This window comes from Eptatretus burgeri, chromosome 3 (assembly GCF_056783735.1).
Source record: "Eptatretus burgeri isolate ZD-2024b chromosome 3, Ebu_testis_v1, whole genome shotgun sequence".
NCBI classification, from domain to species: Eukaryota; Metazoa; Chordata; class Myxini; order Myxiniformes; family Myxinidae; genus Eptatretus; species Eptatretus burgeri.
In genome coordinates, this window is record NC_140963.1 from 98,087,181 (window position 1) to 98,109,636 (window position 22,456).

The 22,456-nt window shown below is 46.9% G+C and overlaps 1 protein-coding gene across 3 annotated transcripts in view; it reads left to right on the forward strand.

Moving 5' to 3' along the window:
- SLF1 (SMC5/6 complex localization factor 1) overlaps positions 1–22,456 on the forward strand; it is a 177,352-nt gene that overhangs the window by 79,005 nt on the left and 75,891 nt on the right. For 2 of the 3 annotated variants that reach the window (XM_085874631.1, XM_085874630.1), the window contains exon 3: positions 21,830–21,908. In XM_085874631.1, coding sequence (XP_085730757.1) covers positions 21,830–21,908 — 79 coding nt within the window. Of the gene's footprint in view, positions 1–21,829; positions 21,909–22,201; positions 22,286–22,456 lie in introns of all 3 variants that reach the window. The other variant, XM_085874632.1, reaches the window with a different exon arrangement.

Sequence of the window (22,456 nt, forward strand, 5' to 3'; positions counted from 1 at the left end):
AAAAAAGTTGACCAGCGAATCACAGCGTTGACGTCGCATACAGAAACTCGCACAGAGTGGATTGACTCGAGATCTCTAGCGTCTCGACCAGCCTTTCTCAACCTTTTTTACCCTTGTGGAACCCTTGAAATAGTTTTCATGTCTCAGGGAACCCCTGCATAAAAATTATTATATACCATTATTTATATCTAGCTCTTTTATATTTTTATCGTAGTTCACGTGGTAAATATAATATTTTTTTTTGGATACCTGGTTTAAGGAAAAAATGACCCCCTTTTTGTCAAATTTATTGGCAATGAAAAAAACAAACATACTGCTCGTTTATGAGACCTCACACCGAGGTTTTAATTCACAAAAAAAAACTTTTTTAAATCAAAAAAAAAAAAAACACACCTCATGTGACTTGATAAACAAAACTTCAACAAATAAAGCTGAAGCAATAAATGTAAACAGAAAAACTAACCTTGAGAGAGAGACCACGCGAGGAAGCACAGAGAAGATAGATGGACACCGTGCATGCGTCCCGTACTTGAGTCAGTCACTCAATGATGCACGAATCCGCGGCGTACAGGACGTCCACTAACCAGTGAGGGCAGTTTCACACTGGCGCCATATAGACATCGTTAAATACATTCCCTATCTGGTCAGGTCAGGTATGAGAGCATGTGCCAGAACAGCGCGTCGCTGCGTCCACTTTCCGCCGGTACTCCAGGGGCCTCCGTCTGGCCATCCCCCAGGCAGATGCAAGGCCCATCCCCATCTCCTTGAGATGATGGTCAACCTGTTGCAACCATGAGGCACGTGGTCGGCCCACTGGCCTCCTCCACTCATGAGACTCCCTCGCTGAGAGAATCTGGTGAGCAGGATCAGCGTCAGGAAAACGAGCCACATGTCCATACAGCCGCAACTGACGCTCACGGACGATGCAGGTAACAAATCTCATCCGAGTCTCTCAGCAACCGCTCGTTGGACACAAAATCCGACCAGCGATAGCCAAGGATTCTCCGAAGAGACCTGGTACCAAAGGAATTAAGTCTCCGTCTCAGATCCTTGGTCAGAGTCCAAGTCTCGCACCCATAGAGCAAGACGAAGTACCAAGGACCTGAAGATTCGGACTTTCGTCCTCCCGCACAGGTACCGGCAGCGCCACACCCCATGATCCAGTGAATCCATGACTCCCCAGGCCCGACCCAGACGTCTATTGACCTCTGACTCGCAGCCAGCAGAGACATGAATATCACTGCCAAGGTAAGTGAATCTCTCCACGACCTCAACATCCTCACCACAAACAGACACAGACAGGACAGCAGCATCCAAGATGTCACCGAAAGCCTGGATCTTAGTTTTGACCCAAGACACCCGTAATCCCAACGGCTCCGACTCCTCATTCAGTACCCAATGGAGGGCCCCCAAGAGGATGTCTAAAGTCTCCACAAAGATGACTGCATCATCTGCAAAATCAAGGTCCGAGATCTTGACATTCCCAAACGATGCACCGCAACTTGATCTCACCGACATCCTCCCTAAAATCCAGTCCATACAAGTGCTGAAAAGTGTGGGGGCAAGTACACATCCCTGACGAACTCCAGTAACAACTGGAAATAAGTCAGAGATGGTACCACCACACTTCACAGCACTCTCAGTACCAGAGTAGAGTTCAGACATCAGATCGATCAGTTTTGGTGGCACCCCACGAAGACCAAGAATCCTTCAGAGGACATCACGATTCACTGAATCGAACGCTTTACAGAGATCAACATAGGCTGCAAGCAGCCCCTGCCGAAACTCTCTTCTGCATTCGGTGAGGACACGAAGTGCAAGGATACGGTCATTCGTTGACCTCTTTGGTGTAAAGCCTGACTGCTCTGGACGCTGGTGCTCAAGCAGATGGTGGCGAACCCTATCAAGAATTATCCGAGCAAAGACCTTGCCCGGTACTGAGAGCAGCGTCACCGCTCGATAGTTGTTGCAGTCTTGGCGATCACCCTTCCCTTTCCAGAGAGGGACAACAAGGCCCCTCTTCCAGTCAGTTGGGATAATGCCTGTGTTCCAGGCAGAGCACAAAACTGCATGCAACGACATGAGTGCAGCATTTCCACCAGCCTTGAGAAGTTCGGCATGGATGCCACAGATCCCTGGAGCTTTGCCCCGTTTCAACTGGTTCACCGGAGCCCGTGTTTCCACAAGCGAAGGTGGACCACAGTTGATTCGAGGGTCAGCAACAGGGATTGTAACACCCTTGACGTCCAACTCGACAGCTGGGGGATCAGCCTGGTACAACCGCTCAAAGTAACCGGCCCAGCGGGCCTTCACTTCAGACTCCTCTGTCAAGAGCCTACCACTCTCTGCTCGAACTGCAGTGCTCCGAGGGATGGGCTTGGATGAACGTAATGCGCGAATTCCCCTGTAAGCGGGACGAGAATCACCTGTCCACAGGTGATGCTCTACCTGCTCACAGATTCCTCGCACATAGGCCTCCTTGTCCACCCTCAGTGCATGTACAGTTTTACGCCTCAGCTCCCTGAACAGCTCAGCTCTGCCATTCAGCCTGGCCCTGCGACTCTGGTCAATGGTATCCAGTGTCCCTTGAGAGACAAAATTGTTCTTTGCCCTGCGGTGAGCTCCAAGGCATCCACCGGCAACATCAAGGACGGTGGTCTTGAAGGCGCTCCACAACTCTTCAGAACCCCCCCAAAGCACCCAGACCCCCCAAGTGTCCACTCAGCTACTCTCTCATCCCTGAGCTTGGCAACATCCAGCCTAGGCTGGGATGGTACCATTCTCCAGGATTTAAGGTGCAGCTGTAGAGTTGCTACAACAAGCCTGTGGTCAGTATTGAGGAACTGAGCACTCCGGTAGACCCTGCAGTTCTGGATCATCCTCCAACGACCGTCAATGAGGACATGGTCAATCTCCTTTGCCACACCGCCAGCGTTGGAATACCAAGTCCAGCGATGAGCTTGTGGGCGCTGAAACCATGAACCAGCCACCCTAAGTCCAACACTTCTTGCAAAGTCAAGGAACTTAGTGCTATTCTGGTTCATAGTTCCTGACCCATGGGGACCAACACACACCTCATAACCATCCCTATCAGTTCCAGTCGATGCATTGAAATCCGCCAAGACTAGAAGTGCATCTCGCCTGGGGCACTGATCAACCACAGACTCGAGTGTGGCGTAGAATGCATCCTTCACGGTGAGATCACTCGCCTCAGTCGGAGCATAAACAGAGACCAGGGAAATGACACCTAAGGAGTGACGAATCCTTAATCTCATAATACGCTCGTTGACCGGTGTTACCTCAATTATCATTGGAGTCAGCTTATTGGACACAGCTACAGCAACTCCTTGGGTATGGTAACCATCAGAGCGACCAGACCAATAGTAGGTGTAACCACCCACCATTATCTTGCCGCAATCCGGTCTCCAAACCTCAGAGAGAGCTGCAATCCCGATGTCCAAACGCTTGAGCTCAGATGATAACAGAGACAGGTGATCATCCTCTCTTAGGGATAGGACATTCCAGGCACCCACCCGAAGGGACCGCTTCAGGTTAACCCAAGGAGACCGCCGTCTGGTGGACGACACCTCACCACCACTCCGACACACTCTCCCGCAATCTGACCCAGGGATGTTACCCCGTGGTTTCCTTCCTATCATCAAAGATTGGGGGTCCCGAAGGCTTTGCCCCAATCCCGTCATCCCGTGAGCTGCGCTGCGAAGGGAAGCTGCACAGGAGGTACTCCCACGGAGTGGGTTTTCAGATTTTTTTTGCGTTTTTGCGTTTTGCGGAATGAAGGGTTTTACGGTGGCCGGAGTGCAAATCCTGCCACCAACCTCCTAATAAGAAGTGACCCAACTGCAGGAGGACGTCCGCAGACACAGTTTGGCACTAGATATGGATGGCCATTGGCTCACAAGGAGCTCCTCCGTCCTTTGACAGGTTTTGTTTTTAATCCTGCTGGGTGTCCATATCCAAACACCCTCCTCACCAGAAAACCTGGTGGGGGAGACGGTTTAGTCGCCGACAACCCGACCATGGAACAGGTTAGTACAGGTTTACATGGTACCTGTAGAAGGTCACAGATCGAACCTGACCTGACTGGATCGAACCTGACCTGACATTCCCTATGGTTGTTATAATTGTAAATAATATAAGAGGTTGAAGCCTCTATTATAATAAATAATAACCAAGGAGTTTCCAACAATATGCCATACGTGTATAGTAAAATTACGAATATTAAATCAAACAAAAACTACTCAAAAATACATGAGCCTATTTATTACTGTTTCTTGCGGAACCCTAGGGTTCCGGGGAACTCCGGTTGAGAAACACTGGTCTAGACTCGTCCGATAAATCCGTCGTCCGCACGACTCGGCCGATAAATCTGACGTGCTGTAGCTTTTATTTTTTATTCCTTTTTTCATTGTTTTCTACTGGTGCGACATGACGACAGTTGGAATAAAATAAATTAAAATGCAACAGAACGTCAGATTTATCGGACTACTCGAGGCAATTGTGTCACAAGGTGTGTTCTGCACACAAGTTTTCATCGTATCCGGACAGCGAGATTGCTTCGTTTTATGTGCAGAGAGATACGGCCGACGCCATGCGTTGGCCTTGCTTGTAATTAATTCGCCGCGGAGCAACATGTCCGCTAAGCTGCGCTGGTCACGTCACCTCACTAAAATATTTCTGATATCGAGCAGTATGCAAGTCAAATTTACATTATTGAATTACGAATAGGATTTAGTCGAACCAGTTGTTATTGCTAAGTCTTCCTTCAATGTCCTCCCGATCATAATGAACGCCGGGAATTTCATTGCCATTTTCCTCTGCTTGTCCTGCTTCGGGCTCGAACCGCTAAGACCGTATTTCAGCTCCAGCTGCCTGAACTTCACCTCCCGCGACTACGTTATCTGACAATTCTCCATGTGATTCAGACCAAAATCCTTCATTTCTCTCACACTCACTGTCGTTACCAGACAAATGAAAGTCCATGCCATCCATTATTCAAAACCAAATGTTCGATTTTTTTTTTTCAAAGCAGAAATGAACGAAGCGATTGAGTCAACCAATCAAATGTGGAAACACACAGAAAGCCAATAGAATCATGTAGACCACCAACCCGAGTAATTTACGTGCAGCCTTTGTAATCCTGTAGTTGACGTCATGTGGGTTACGCCCTTTTCAGGATAATTTTTAGGGGCGTTCCCGAAGAGGTTTGTTTTTCTAATTTTACATTTTAAAGAATGAGTATTGTGAAAAAACATTGTCAGATCTGAAATCACGATTACAAACTCCTATAGGACATATATAAATGAAATTTCAGTACTTGTGCGTGTCAGGGGACCTTTCAAGATTTTCTAACAGATAACTTAATACAGTACTGTACTTCATAAATTCTAAGTGTAAAGAAGCTTGCAAATCATATTAATCAGATGTGCTTAATTTTCTACCATTTGTTGGGTTTCAGTATGTTTATATCTCTCCATGCATGGAAATGTCAAATTGCACGCTTCTGTCTTTCTCGTCTGCAATGGCTTGGTCGTTTAACATACAGTAAACCCTTAAATATTGTGGGTGGGTGGGGGTGGTGGAGGGCGGTGGGAGGTTACGTTCCTGATAAATGCCGTGATAGTTAAAACCGATCTTGTATGGTAATATTGGGGTTCGGTTCCTGAGCTTCCAGAAAATATATGGGAGGGTCAATGACTGCCAAAAATAAATTGTAGGCCACACAAGCTCACAGAAAGGGACTGCTGAGCGCTGTAGCACGTAGCATGGAAAAATTGTCTATCATTGGTTGCAACACTCACGCCTGAGTTCCATACTGACTCTGGAAGCAACGTCTGCACAAGTTCGGCGAGAGCTTCATGAAATGGGTTTCAATGGCTGAGCAGCCACACACAAGCCGAAGATCGCCATGCGCAATGCTAAGCGTCAGCTGGAGTCGTCTAAAGCTCACCACCATTGGATTCTGGAGCTGTGGAAATGTTGAATCACGCTTCACCATCTGGCAGTCCGACAGACGAATCTGGGTTTAGCGGATGCCAGGAGAACGCTACCTGCGTGAATGCTACCAACTGTAAAGTTTGTTTTTTTTTAATTTTTTTTTTTCTTCTTGTATACCTTGTCAAGGATAGTATGAGAGCAAACACACAATGCACAGCAAAGGGGGCATGCGACAAGAGGGGTAGGAGAGGGAAGGAAAAAATAGTGGGGGACAGAGACATCAGGAGATCTGTGGAAGGGAGAGGGATGGGACGGGGAACACGGTATACAAGATGGACACTACAGGGACTTTGAGGAAGGAAAGCAGGAAATTTGAAGGAGGTGGGTTTGGGGTGGATTAACGGGGGTAGAAAAGATCGAGGTTTTAGATGGGGGAAGATAAGAGATCGTGGTGAATGGCTGTTTTGAAGGCCTGGAGGGAAGAATGGGATTGAAGAGAGTGAGGGAGTTATTTCAAAGGTGGGAAAAAACGAGAAATGAAAGAGTGAAGATGAGCAGTGATTCGTGATTTTGGTAGTTTTACCAGAAGGGGGTTGCTGGCGGACCTTGAGTGCCCTGCGGCTATATGGGGGGGGGGGGGCATACCATAGACAGAGCAGGGGGGATACTGGAAATTAGATGGTGGTAGACAGAAAGACCACTGACCTGCCTGTGGTGAGAGAGTGAGTCCCAAAGACAGCTTCACTGCGGGAGATACCAATGATCATAAACGCCTTGGTTTCCACAGCATGAAGCCGAGAAAGGTGAGAGGCAGGAGCACCAGCCCAGCGGGGGGAGCAGTACTCCATCAGGCTGCGGACGAAAGCTTTATAAGTGGTCGGGAGCTCAGGTGGGCCGCGGAAAGACTTTGCACGACGGAGAATTCACAGACGGTGATTGGCTTTGAGGCCAGGTTTTGAAATGTGGCTTTCCCAGGAAATATCATGGCAGATGGTGAGACCCAGAAGCTTGAATGAAAGGACTTCTTCCAGCGGATTGTTGAGAAAGTAGATGGGGGGGGGGGTCGTTTGAAACGGTCCTTTCGGATAGACATACTGATAGTGTGAGATTTGTCAGGATTGAAAGACATGCTCCACGTGTTGGACCAGTTTGTGATTTTACCCAAACCTGCAGAGAGTGAAGAAGCTGCTGCTTGCCAGTCTGAGGGAGGACAGATGGTATGGCAGAGGGTGGATTCATCAGCAAACAGATAAAGAGGATTTTCTAGAGAGTCGGAGAGATCATTGATGAAAAGCAGAAAAAGAACAGGGCCCAGAACACTGCCTTGAGGATCTCCAGCCTGGACAGGAAGAGGGGATGAGAGAGCTCCATTAAGGGCCACACATTGGCAGCGACAGGAGAGGAAGTCTGCGAGCCATGAGTGGAGATGGCCTTGGATACCATAGGAAGAGAGTTTGGTGAGCAGGGCAGGCTGCCAGACTGTGTCAAAAGCATGATATGTCTAGGGATATGGCTCTGATTTCATGTCTGCCATTGAGTACCTCCATCCATTGTTGGGAGAGTTGAAGCAGCATGTCCAGGGTCGAGTGACCTGGTCTGAAACCAAATTGATGATCGGAAATCAAGCCATTGGATAAGAGGAAGGATTTAATGTCTGAAGCGATGATGGATTCCATAACCTTGCTGATGATGGGGAGAAGGCTGATTTGTCTGTAGTTGCAGGGATCTGTTTTTGCACATTTTTTATGCAGTGCAGTAATGTTTGCTGATTTCCAAACAGATGGCAGATGACCTTGAGCAAATTAGAGGGTGAATAGAACAGAGAGAGGGTGAGCAAGAGCAGAGGAGAAGGTTTTTGGACAGGTGGGCTGATGCTGTCTGGACCGGTTGCAGAATCTGGGGCGAGGTTTGACAGCAAGCTCTCCACATTGTCAGAAGAAAAGGACACAGAGTCCAGGAACAAGTTGGTGCGACTGGGTGAGGTGGGTACTGAAGTTGATGGGTTTTGGACACAAGATTTCGATGCAAACACCGAGTTTAGGCATTCAGCCTTTTTACATGCGGTATCAGCAGTGCGGCTATTTGAGGTAAGGGAGGTGATGGAGGGGGAACATACACCAAAAACAGATTTGATTAGATGCCACCAGGATTTGGAGGAGGGAGAGAGGTTTGAGAGTTTGGACTTGAGATGAGAAAGATGTTGTTTTCTGGCTCTCCTGAGGGTCGACACACTTGTTCTGAGCTTTATGGAAGAAACTGAGATTACCCTCGGTTGGGTTTGTTTCACATGAGGCAAAAGCAAGTTGTTTCAGGACAACTTCCTCGCCACAAGCTTCAATAAACCATGGTCGCGAGGAAGGGTAGGACAACTGAAGACGAGAGGGGATAAATCTGTGCATGAGGGAGAGCAAGTTTCTTTGAAAGAATTCCCAGGATGTGTTTATGTTGGAGAAAGTAGCGATAGGAGACCACTCCAGAAGTTTGATGGCTGCTTGGAGACCCTTCCAGTCGGCCTGAGTGAAATGCTCGACTCGACAGCACTGAGTTAGTTCACTCATGCTCGTGTGGCTGAATGGAGGCAAATCCCCGCAGAAATGTTCCAACATCTTGTGGAAAGCCTTCCCAGAAGAGTGGAGGCTATGATTGCAGCAACAGCGGGATCAACTCCATATTAATGCCCATGATTTTGGAATGAGATGTTGGGCAAGCAGGTGGCCACATTATTTGTCCATGTCGTGTATTCGGCTCAAAAAGTTTACTGTATAGCATGACATCACTTTCCTCGACTCCTTTTTGCATTTGGTTCTCCCCTCACAACAGTTTTCGTTCTTGGAGTCACAGTTAATAGTTCACCCGAGCAGGTTTGACGGTCGCCTCGGATACAAAACTTGATGCAATCGAGTGTTAATCAACCTTTGTGACTCCGGAAAGTGAAAACAGAATTCAAAATGAATTTAAAATAAATGCGTGATGCCGCTTAGAGCAAAAATCTCCATCTTCTAGGAGTCATTCCCAACATCATTATACAATTTTCAAACCCACATTTCTGGCCGTGAAATAAATACTCTAGGTGTGTGCATTTAATGGCTGTATCCAGGACAGAGCTGGACCCCAACTAAAAAGGACCCTCGGGCCACCGAGAAGCTCAATTACTCGCTGCCTGCACGTCTGTGCGGCGTCACCTTACCAGCCAGCTCGTCGTCGGATGAAATGCCTTATCAAAATCTTAAAACATCCGTTTTTCACCGGAATTCTTTCAGATACTTGTAGAGCACATCTCCAAACCATCTAAAATCTAAACATTGATCTCACAGATGCTACGAATAAGCAGTCCCTCAGGAGGACAGGTTACCAGGTGAAGCAGTGAACGGAAAGCATGTGGTGTCCCTTCCAGAGTCTCACGGTTATTTGAATTGAATATATTTTCCTCATGAAAAGTTTGTTTCTGAGTGGATTTACACAAAAATTATCTTCAATAAATGTGTAGTTCCACGAGAAGGTCCCAAAAGTGAAAACAGAAATAAACTAGAGGGGGAGCACTCGGGAGAGTGCAAAACCTCCGCCGCCAATACTGCTGGGGCACTCAAGTGAACCTTATATGTTATTCATTAAATATGATGTCAACAGTGCTGACAGAGTTGTAGTTGTTTTCTCCAACATTTTTGAAATGAAATGTAGAAATGCAAAAAAAAATTTTCTCTAACAATTTTTTTTTGGGGGGGGGGGGTTGGAAATCACTTAAAACATCTAGAAATGCAAAAAAAAAAATTTCTCTAATTTTTTACGGGGGGGGTGGGTAACAATCTCTTTGGGGGGTTGGAAATCACTTAAAACATGCAGAAATACAAAAAAAATCTTTTCTCGAACAATTTTTTTTTGGGGGGGGGGTTGGAAATCACTTAAAACATGTAGAAATGCAAAAAATATTTCCTCTATTTTTTTTGGGGGGGGTAAAAAAAATTGGGGGGGGGGGTTGGAAATCACTTAAAACATGTAGAAATGCAAAAAAAACAATTCTCTAACAATTTTTTTTGGGGGGGGGTGACCAAGTCCAAAATTTAATGGCATGATCATTGGACCATACCTAACCCCCCCCCCCCCACCAAGTTTCGTCGAAATCCGTCGAGGAGTTTTTCCGTAATACTGTTCACAAACAAACAAACAAGCAGTCATGGACTGGTACTTACGAAATCGTCAACTTGACCTCTGACCTTGTCTAATAAAAGCTGTCTCTTGAGAAGGTAGCGACACAAACCAGAAGTTTCTACGATGATTCTGTACAAAACCATCAAAAATCGAATGTTTTGGATGTTTGACCTCACTGTTACCTTGACCTTTGACTGATTTTGACCAAAATCTAATCAGCGCGAGCCACCACCCTCCTGAATCACGTGGTGTAATTTGACATTGGTAGCTTCTTCCGTTCTCGAGTTATCTGTACCAAACCATCAAAAATCGAATATTTGACCTCACTGTGACCTTGACCTTTGACCGATTTTGACCAAAATCTAATCAGCACTAGCCATCACCCTCCTGAATCACGTGGTGTAATTTGACATTGGTAGCTTCTTCCGTTCTCGAGTTATCGTGCCTACAAACAAACAAACAAACAAACAAACAAACAAACAGAAACGGAAGGCATCAATATACTTACGAAATCTTTAGATTTCGAAAGTAACAAACAGAAAGGGGTGAAAACAGTAACCTCCATCCATCTTCGAAGATGGATGAGGTTAACTAGAACTTAAGACGGCCTCGTTATAACTTAATCGGCCAAGACGTCTAGGAGGAGATAAAAAAATAAAAATTGTTGACAGACAGACAGACAGACAGACAGACAGACAGACAGACAGACAGACAGACAGACAGACACAGACGGACGACATCGAACGGTTATATTAGGTCAGCGAGCTGACCTAAAAATCATTTTAAAATAGGCAATAATAATCGAAAACGAATGAATTAATTGCGATTACACGGAAGATTGAGATTTATACACAGAAGGTATTGTTGACGCAGACATAGGTACAGTGCAGTGCTGTATGTGCTGCATGTCTGTTACCACCTGCACTGCAGGATTATATGTGTAAATTTGAAACTTAACAACAATCACTAAAGTGGGGCAAATAACAGCAATTTTTGAGAGGAATCGTGCAAATGATGATAAAAGCATCAAATTTGGCACATTTGTTCTCCAGGGGATTCTAATCAAATCTGCCTGATTGGCCATTTGAAAATCCAAATTTTGAAAAATCTGAAAAAAAAAAATCTCAAAAAAGTCAAGATCACGAATCAATGTTGGATGGTGGCTGAGATTGGTGAATGTTTCAGAAACATCATCAAAGACGTTCCAAGTCTGCCATGCAGTTTTCTTCCCTTTACCGCGGAAGGCAGACACGACGTCACATCCAGTGAACGCATGGAAGTATGGGATCCCTCCAGCTTTCTCAGGCCCTATTGCAGAAACTACCTCATGGACTGGAATCCATCGCACCTTGGCTCCTTGGCCAAAGGCAATCCACATGTTCTCAAGACCTAGTTCCTGTAAGGATGGCAGTATAGATATTGCTATGACTAGTACGTCCGTGTCATTAGCCTTAATGATGATGGACTTGCTACCATCCGTTGTTGCATCCCTGGCGTGTACAAATATTCGAGTGTCAGCTTCTTCATGACAACTAGGCCATCAGCCGTAAGCTGTATCGTGCAATTTCGTTCCACTCATTGGGGGGGGGGGTAGACAAAACCTTGATAATATGATAGTATATATCCAAATACATACGTATACAAAAGTTCTCCACTCAAATATCTGCAGTTATTGTGTATTTTCATCTTGAAAATCGATGCATTCGCCGCGCTCTTTCATTTGAATTTTCTCCACACGGATCACGTGACCACTCGACAGCCAATAGACGCTCCCCCATGCATTATTCACCAGGACAATGGAACGAACGAAGAAGTCAAACGTTTTACGTCTGCAAGATGGGATAAATGGAGAGAAAGTGTCAACAAATGGCTCGTCTTAGACGGTCACGAACGATGTTTAGCCGAGAGTGCTGGCGCGGGAGGACTAACTTCGATCATGGGCCGATTGTACCCGGAGTGCTGTGTAAAGATTTCAAGCTACCCCCCTTTCAAGCTACCCCCCTTACAAGTTACCTCCCGGTAATCTGAAATAGATTTCAAGTTACCCCCAGGGGTAGCTTGAAATCGATTTCATCCTACCCCCTACGATTTCAGATTACCCCACTCAAAACATTTATTTATGTATGTTTATTTACAAAAAACAGTAATTTAATTGATATTGAAAACTAATTAGGGAAAAACCATTGACCACGTGACCGCCTTTAAAGAGTTTGCAATGAATTTTGATTTTATTATGAATGATTTTATTTTAAAGGTTGTTATTAATTGAAATCAGTATTTCTCATACAGTTATAGTTTTTGTCACATTTTTATGAAATCCTTCTTTGATATAGTTGATACAAATAGACATACTGGTTTATCTTTTAAACCAACTCGGCCGATACTTACAATTATGGAAACAACGCAATAAAATCAATGTATAAGAAAGGCAATGAAAACAGCTTATTTTTAATTCACAATTTCGTTGTGGTCGTATGGCAGCTTAGCTGCCGGGGTAGCTCTCATTTCTTGAAGCACGACTGTGTCGCTGATGCAGTGCCCCTCTACCAGTACACAAACTGGAACTGGTACTCATTTCGCCGACCTCGGAAGGATGACGGGCTGAGTCAAACCCACGGTGCATTAATTCAGTGGCCGACGGGGCTTGAACTCAGGACCCTAGGATCCCAAGCCACCACCTTAACCACCACTCAGGACCCTAGGATCCCAAGCCGCCACCCTAACTACTACTCAGGACCCTAGGATCCCAAGCCGCCACCCTAACCACTACTCAGGACTGTAGGATCCCATGCCACCACCCTAACCACTACTTAGGACCCTAAGATCCCAAGCCACCACCCTAACCACTACTCAGGTCCCTAGGATCCCAAGCTACCACCCTATCCACTACTCAGGAACCGAGGATCCCAAGCCACCACCATAACCACTACTCAGGACCTTAGGATCCCAAGCCACCACCCTAACCACTACTCAGGACCCTAGGATCCCAAGCTACCACCCTAACCACAATTCAGGACCCTAGGATCCCAAGTCGCCACCCTAACCACTGAGCCAACACCAGGCTACCCACTCAGCCTGTCATCCTTCCGAGGTCGGCGAAATGAGTACCAGTTCCAGTGTGTGTGTACTGGTAGAGGGGCACTGCATCAGCGACACAGTCGTGCTTCAAGAAATGAGAGCTACCCCGGCAGCTAAGCTGCCATACGACCACAACGAAATTGTGAATTAAAAATAAGCTGTTTTCATTGCCTTTCTTATACATTGATTTTATTGCGTTGTTTCCATAATTGTATCGGCTGAGTTGGTTTAAAAGATAAACCAGTATGTCTATTTGTATCAACTATATCAAATAAGGATTTCATAAAAATGTGGCAAAAACTATAACTGTATGAGAAATACTGATTTCAATTAATAACGACATTAAAATAAAATCATTCATAATAAAATCAAAATTCATTGCAAACTCTTTAAAGGCGGTCATGTGGTCAATGGTTTTTTCTTAATTAGTTTTCAATATCAATTAAATTACTATTTTTTTGTAAATAAACATACATAAATAAATGTTTTGAGGGGGGTAATCTGAAATCGTAGGGGGTAGGATGAAATCGATTTCAAGCTACCCCCGGGGGTAACTTGAAATCTATTTCAGATTACCGGGAGGTAACTTGAAGGCGGGGGGGGGGGGGGGTGGGGGGTAGCTTGAAATCTTTACACCGGCACTCCGGGTACAATCCGCCCATGATCGAAGTTGGTCCTCCCACGCCGGCACTCTCGGCTAAACATCGTTCGTGACAGTCTAAGACGAGCCATTTGTTGACACTTTCTCTCCATTTATCCCATCTTACAGACATAAAACGTTTGACTCCTTCGTTCGCTGCATTGTCCTGGTGAATAATACACGGGGGAGCGTCTATTGGCTGTCGAGTGGTCACGTGATCCGTGTGGAGAAAATTCAAATGAAAGAGCGCGGTGAATGTATCGATTTTCAAGATGAAAATACACAATAACTGCAGATATTTGAGTGTAGAACTTTTGGATATAAACTATCATATTATCAAGGTTTTGTCTCCCCCCCCCCCGATGAGTGGAACGAAACTTGTTTTCAGGCACTTTCTGAGCCATGGCTGATGGCCTAAACCTGGAGACAGCATCCAGTGACTTCCTTGTGTTGCTAATGGCATCTTCTCCTTTTGTGACAATGACTGTGCTTGTCGTCTGTGCTTCACACATCTTTTCCGCAAGGAAGTGAAACAGCTCAGTCTTGTTGCTGTCATCTCGAAGAAAGCTTCTCCAGTTACTTGGGGTCTTACTGGTTCCTGTCACTCTTCTTCTGATTCCTTGCCCCCTTTTCGACCTTGCCTCAGACTTCAGATTTGACTTCTTGTACACATCAAACACTACGTCCACCCTCCCGTACCTGGCACCATAGGATTCCACCTTTGGGATGATGTCTTCTTTAGCATAGTCATCAAATGTCTTTGAAGTGCGTGGAGGTAGGGCATTGATAAGTGCTGAGCCATCAATGATGACTGCATCTCCCCTTGGTTTTCTGTCTGGGATGTTCACTTGTGCTTCAATAATTTCAGCCAGCTGTGACTTCAAATTTTTTTGAAGTTTTTTTTATTTTTTTGAAATTTTTCAAAATTTGGATTTTCAAATGGCCAATCAGGCAGATTTGATCAGAAAGCCCTGCAGAACAGAAATGCCAAATTTGATGCTTGTATCATAATTTGCACGATTTTTCTACTATCTACTACATGATAACAACAAAAGGCTCCTGGTGGGAGATAACTGTCACGTCTCAGCTCAAAAACCACGATTGGTCGAAATTGAACCACTCAATAACTAAATAGGTGCTTAAGAGGTTGTCTGCGATTGTTCAAAACCCATGATATTTAACGTTTATTGTAACTATACTTTCAGAAATTGCATCATTACTTTTACCTTCATTGTGAAAAAATAATTGGTTGATTTTTCACAAAGACTGAGTGCAATTACAGTACAAATAGAAATGTGTTGAGATGATTACCTTCCTCAAATCAGTTGTGTATTTATCAAGTGGATACTTGAGTTAATTAACTTCAGAAAACAGGGCATAACTCAAATGGCACTGGTAAAGCTTACACCTCCGCAAGGGTGAACAGTTCACGATTTGTATCCCACTGAAAGGCTGGATCTACATTCGGACCTGAACCAAAATCTAATCAGCATGTTCTTGTCACCTCCCCCACTCATCCACTTAGTTCAGTCATAACTCGTCCACAACTTTTGGAGCTCTTATGCTATTCAGTAAACCCTCAAATATCGTGGGGGTTAGTTTCCGAGAAACTGGCATGATAGTTAAAACCGCAATCATGGAAACCAAGGGCCAATGGGAAAAGGGGGGTTCAGTTCATGGGCTTCGAGGAAATATCGAGGAAGATTGATAGTCACAAATAATCACATTGCAATTGAAATAAACATGTAAAATATATATGTATATACTGCATGTTAACATTGAAATAAACATGCAAATAAAATAAATACAGTATAAAATAAAATAAAACATTAGGGTATGTTCTTTTGAACATTTGAGTCCCCTAGGACAATTAAGCTATCGTTCTTGTTGTTAAAGGCCGTTATGGGAACACAGAAATAAGGGTATGTTTAGCAGCGTCATCATGGTTGGCGTCTCGCAATATAATATTGTTGCGAATTCGCGCCCGCCGGCGTGCAGACGGCCACGTAACTCGAATCGAGGCACGTCGCCCATCGGACGGACAATTCAGTCGTGACACTCTCGGAATAACGCCGGGAGCTAGTCACGGGTGGGGGTTTAACCTCACCACGATCGTGCTAATTGCCCACCCGCGCAGGATAGGGTTGCTGGCCAAATTCGATCTTCCTAAGTACCTGCGCGAGTGGTCGACCGGGCGATCGTACCACACCACAGGCCGACTCCGGACACGAACCGCTTAAGCGGTCTGTTCCGTGCTACAGTGATAACCGAGCGGTGTTATCGTCGGCCTCGACGGTTCCGATTAATTACCGGGATGTTGCACCCACTACGAACCCCTTACGTGAAGCAGTATGGAGAGTCAATAGAGAAAAGACAATGCGAAACGGGCACAGTTCAACAAGCAAGCATTTTATTTCCCGGCACACGGAAAGCACGTATATACAGCCATACAGAATCAAAATGCACATAAAGCAAATGTAAGAGTTAAAACCGACTACGCGCACACACGGCAACACTTATACAGTTTTACTTCACAGACGGCGCCAACACACATTTACACAAAAGCAAAGGAAAGAAGCCACCCTCACAGACAAGGAGGCAGACAGGCCCGTAGGCCAAATGTGCGCGTGACCTGGAGGAGCGGCCAGGTCCGCGAGACCGGGGAGGTCTTACCCACGTCCTCATGACGCGTTGGTGGGCAAGCCGCAAATGTGGCCGCGCCGCTGTGCCCCGACTCCGTGCCCCTTGGCGGGTTTCGTTGGCACAACGTTTGGGGTGGGGTGGGAATGGGACCCCTTTTTCACGATCTCAGCACGGGGGAGAGGGGGAATTGTTGATGACCTGGAGGAGGGGAGTGGCTGGCTGGCATGGGTCCCGCGACGAGATGAGCGATCCCCCACACCGCAACCTCGTCGCCGACCGCCGTCCTTCTTGCCTCGGACCCGAACTCCCTTGCTTGCAGTTCCACCGTGCGCACTCGACTCAACTCCGCCAACGCAACGCTCCTTGTCCCAAAGGGCAACCTCTCGACGACACTCTCCAAGCAACTCCAAACCCAACTCGCTCCAATTCGCCTTGCGCTCGCCTTTTTATAGGAGGCAGGAGCAGCCAATATGCAAATTTTAGGATCAGAATGCGATTGGAGGCGGGGCCACGCCGCTCCCCCCCCCGGTCAGCCATTGGTCGGGCAAAAATGGGCGTGAACCGCTCCTGATCCTAAAATTTGCATATACGGACTTCACATATACACGCTTGGAGGCGGGGCCAAACCGCACTGCGCTCGCCAATTGGACGGAGGGGAAGTGGGCGTGAAGCGTTTCTGTTCCGAATTTTCCCCTCGGAAAGGCCGCCATTCGCGCTCGCGGCTCGGTGCGTTCAGCACCAATCGCCGAACGGGCCTGAGACAGCCCGACGTTCAGTGTTCACAGGTGGTGCGGGAATGGCCATAGAAGCGATGATGTGGGATAAATTCGTGAAGGTGAAGGTGGTGGAGGGTCTTCTGTGGTGAGGGTTGGCATTGTGGTTGTTGTCTGCGGGTTGGAGCGTGGTTGTAGTTTGTGACGATGGCTGGCGTGGTGGTTAAGGTGGTTGTTGTGTGATGGCGGTTGAGACGTGGTTGGTTCAAAATAACGACAGAAAAGAAAAAATGGCTCACTCAAAGCGTCGCAGCCCGGATGAATCACATAAATTCCCTTGAAACAATCGGTTTGGGCTAACTACACATGTACCTATCGAGATATCTCACCTGCGGGCCCTTTATGGTGTAAGGCGAATTTCCACAGCCGTAACAATATTGTTGCGGATTCGCGCCCGCCGGCGTGCGAGCGGCCACGTAACTCGAATCGCGGCACATCGCCCACCGGACGGACAATTCCGTCGTGACCCTCTCGGACTAACGCCGGGAACTAGTCACGGGTGGGCCTTTCGGCCTCACCACGATCGTGCCAATCGGCCCCCCCGCGTGGGATAGGGTTGTTCGCCAAATTCGACCTACCTAAGTACCCACGCGGAGGGTAGACCGGGCGATCGCACCTCGCCGCAGATCGACTTCGGACACGGGCCACTTTAAGCGACCCGTTCCGTATATCGGGATAACCGAGCGGTGTTATCGTCAACCTCGACGGTTCCGATTAATTATTGGGCGTATTTAGCCCACGACCAACCCTTTACGTGAAGTAAGATGGAGATTCAATTAAAGAAAAGACGAAGCGAAACGGGAAAAACAGTTCAACATAATTCACATTTATTCCGCGGCAAACGGAAAGCACACATATACAATTACAACAATTATGAACCAAAAGCAAATGTAAAAGTAACACAACAATTATGCACAAAAAGCAAATGCAACAAAAGAGACACAATGCAGATCTACTACCGACTACGCGAGCACACGGCAACACTTACACAGTTTTACGTTACAGACGGCGCCGACAACACATATACTCAAAAGCAAAAGAAAAAGGGGCCACCCTCTACCACGAGGAGGCAGACGGGCCTGGGGCCGAGACCGCGTCGAGTCTACCCGTCTGGTGATGAGCCGCAAAATGGCGGCGGCGCCCCGACTCCGCGCTTCTCCGCGGGCCTCGCTGGCACTGCCTGGAATGGGGTGGGAACGGGGCCCCCTTTTTTGCACTATCTCAGCGTGGGGGGGAAACAGGGGGGGTTGTTGATGCTCTGGGGAAAGAGGATAGCTGGCTTGCTTTGGTCCCGCGACGAGCGACTCCACTGCGCCCTCGACCGCGTTCCCGGCTTCTCCTCTCTGCAGCTCCCCGACAGACTCCGAACCCGACAGACCGACTCCCTCCAGACCCGTCTTGACTGCCGCCGCCACACCTCTCCAACTCGAGCCCGAAACAGAAACTCTCTCGCTGCCGCTGCCGCTGCCGCTGCCACTGTCACTGCCACTGCCACACCTCTCCAACTCGCCCGAGCCCGAAATAGAAACTCTCAACTGACTCAATTCGCCCCGCGCTCGGCGCTTTATAGTGCGACAGGAGAAGCCATATGCAGATTTTTGGATCAGGATCGGCTTGGGGGCGGAGCCACGCTCGCCCATTGGACGGAGGAAAAGTGGGCGTGAATCATTCCTGATCCGCGAATTTGCATATATCGATTCAACTCCGACGCGCCTGGAGGCGGGGCCAAATCGCCCCGCGCTTAATGATTGGACGGATCGGAAGTGGGCGTGAATCATTCCTGATCCGACTTCCCCTCGGAAAGGCCGCTCTTTGTACCCGCGGCTCAGCGCGCGCCCTGTACGAGTCCAGGATTGGTGCCCACAAGCGGTGCGGGAATGGCGGCAGAAGGAGAGGTGAAGGTGGTGGAGGGTTTATTGTAGTGGTCCCTGGCCACGGTGACGCTTGGAATGGCGGTGATGCGATGATTGCGAGAGCGAGTTGTGACGGTAAAGGTCGTGGCTGTTGGCGTTGTTGTTGTTGTTGTTGTTGTTGTTGTGAAGCGGCGTTGCGGTTGGTGGTTGTTGTGTGATGGCGGTTGAGACGTGGTTGATTCAAAATAAAGATAGAACAGAAAAACGGCTATCTTAAAGGGTCGCAGCCCAAATGAATGACATTTATTCCCTCTAAACAACGGGTTTGGGCTAACTACACATATACTTTCAGAGATATCTCACCTATGGGACCTGAATGGTGGTTTGCGAATTTCCTCAACCACAATATATTAGCGCGATTAAAAATACCGTTTTATCCACGCATCTTCATGTCTGTCAAAAAAACCAGTGTCAAGGTGCACAACTACAGCTCGTAACCTATCCATTGAGGTGTTTTTCGCCCCCCCCCCCCCACTTTCCCGTTTTCACACCACTGTCCACAAAATTCATCAATCAATTCTATACAGAGTCTGGGGGACTCAACAAGACTTTACCTTTTAAATTTATTTCAAAACACTGAGGTGGGTAAGGGTAAACATATTATGTATTATTCGTACTGCACTCTGCTGTAAATTGAAAACACAATACTTAGCTTGGAGATGATGATGATGATGATGCTGCTATAGGGGGGAGGGTGGAGGTTAGAATGATGTGAATATAAAATTTATGATGGCTGTTGAATCAGCTTGGTGCCAGGTGCCTTGTGGAATCATCGGTAAATCCACAATGATTTCTCCCATATCACTAGTCCACTGAAAAGGGCAAATCTACAATGGTTTCCCTCATACACCGGTCCACTCAAAGGCATTTTTTTTCTGTTTGGTCCTTGATCCAATCATTAAGACTCTTGTGGACTCTCCCGTAGCTTCTCCAGTCTCGACTATCGGACTCTGATCCTCCTCTCTCTCCTGGGCGGAGTCTTCCTTTCGGGTCCCACCCGTGGGGGGGGGGGGTGAAAGGCCCAATATAAAATAAATGTACATCTTATCTTTGGGGCTCTGCAGCCCAATGCATCACCATGGCAATCACAAACAGACCAGAGAGGGATCAAAAGATGGATTATTGGACTAAAAGTTGGGAAGTCAGGATAATCGTTGGGGGTCATTCGGCCTCTCACTTTGCCATCGCTGACAGTTCGGTGGTCTCTGTCTTCATTCACCTCCTCTCCGGTCTTGCACACTCTGCCCTCTCTGAGTTTTGTCCTCCCCCACCCCCCTTCCATATGTATCTGTAGGGCACATGCGTCCACCAGCAACCCCCTTCTAGTGAAACTCCCAAAATTCTGAATCACTGCTCACCTCCACTCATTTGTTCCTCTCCCCCCCCCCCACCTGTGGAACCAACTTCCATATTCTTTTCAATCTCATTCTTCCCTCCAGGTCTTCAAACAGTTGCTCAACACCATCTCAGATCATGGCCCATCAAAAACCATGATCTTTTCCACACCAGTTAACCCCCCCCCACCTCCTCTCTCTCTCTCTCTCCCTCTATCTCTCTCTCTCTCTCTCTCTCTCTCTCTCTCTCTCTCTCTCTCTCTCTCTCTCTCTCTCTCTCTCTCTCTCTCTCTCTCTCTCTCTCTCTCTCTCTCTCTCTCTCTCTCTCTCTCTCTCTCTCTCTCTCTCTCTCTCTCTCTCTCTCTCTCTCTCTCTCTCTCTCTCTCTCTCTCTCTCTCTCTCTCTCTCTCTCTCTCTCTCTCTCTCTCTCTCTCTCTCTCTCTCTCTCTCTCTCTCTCTCTCTCTCTCTCTCTCTCTCTCTCTCTCTCTCTCTCTCTCTCTCTGTTTTGCTTCTGTATCCATCTTTTCCACCCCTTGTGTTGCCCCTATCCCCTCATCATTACCCATCCCTCATTTTCTCTGACTGTCGATTTTCTCTTTCGGCTCTGCTGTTGGCATTTCCCCATTATTTTTCTGCTGTTTCTTTTGTTATGTTGCATCCCGATCTGTTTTGTGTTATCGCTCTTCCACAATAAAAATAAGAAATAAAGAAACAAAGAAAGGAAAACAAAAAAAAGAGAGAAAAAAGGAGAAGAACAAGATATATGAGAGGAAAGAAAAAAGAAGAGGCTTGGAGGTCAATGGGTTAAGGCCTTCCCTTAGCCCAGCTGATGAACAGGTGCCCTCAAACCCACACACGAGTCCACAAAATCAGTCACTCTGGGGTTGGCCCCATAAACCACACACACACACACACACACACACACACACACACACACACACACACACACACACACACACACACACACACACACACACACACACACACACACACACACACACACACACACACACACACACACACACACTTCTCAACTGGGCAGTACTGTGTGTCTGCATCTTCACCAAAATCGAATCAATTCGTCCTTGTCACACACAAACCTATCCACCCAGTTTCATCCGAATACGTCCATAACATTTTGAGATATCCTGTCGCAGATAAACAGACAAACAGTGGTGAAAATATAACCAATGTCCACCTTTGGTGGCTGAGATAAACATACATTACTCCTTGTTTTTTGTTTCCTATGTGCTGAAAATATGAATTCCAACATTGATATGCAATAAATAAACATGTGTTTTACAGGTTGTGTAACCTGACTAATCCGATCTCCATCTTTTTTACAGAACTTTTCCACATCCTGCACTCATCTCATCATCAAGAAACCAGATAAAAGTGAAAAATTCCTTGCCGCTTGTGCAGCAGGTAACAACCATTTTGGGCTTTGCTGATAATTGCAGCACATGATCTGGTTTTAAAAGAGGTTTTGATTGATTCAAATGTTTTGCAATTATTTACTGATAAGTTCAGAGAAGAACACCTGTGATTGCTGCTCCTTCGTGGCAGTTTGGTGCTTTTCCCACAATTTGTTGATGAATTTGCAAAAGTAGGGTAGGCCAGTTGACCTCTCCCAACAGGATGTGACTAGGTTCACCTCACATGCAGTGTTGAACCACACACAAACAGCTCCACATGCCCCCTCCCCTTCCTTGGGGCAGTGCTGCATGTACCAACACCAACCAGTGCCTGATAGACGGGTTCGAAGGAGGGGGCGCAGACAGAAGACCTGCAGAGCCAATGTGGTAAGGCTCACCCCTCATGCATCGAGCCATACCCCTCAATGCCCTGAGGCTTCACCACATGAACTGATACCAGGCCGTCTCTTCAACTAGTAACGCAAGTGGAAATGAGTGTGCAGGCTCCTTGATATGGCCTGCCATCCAATTTACTGCAAGTGCCTGTGTCGTGCTATC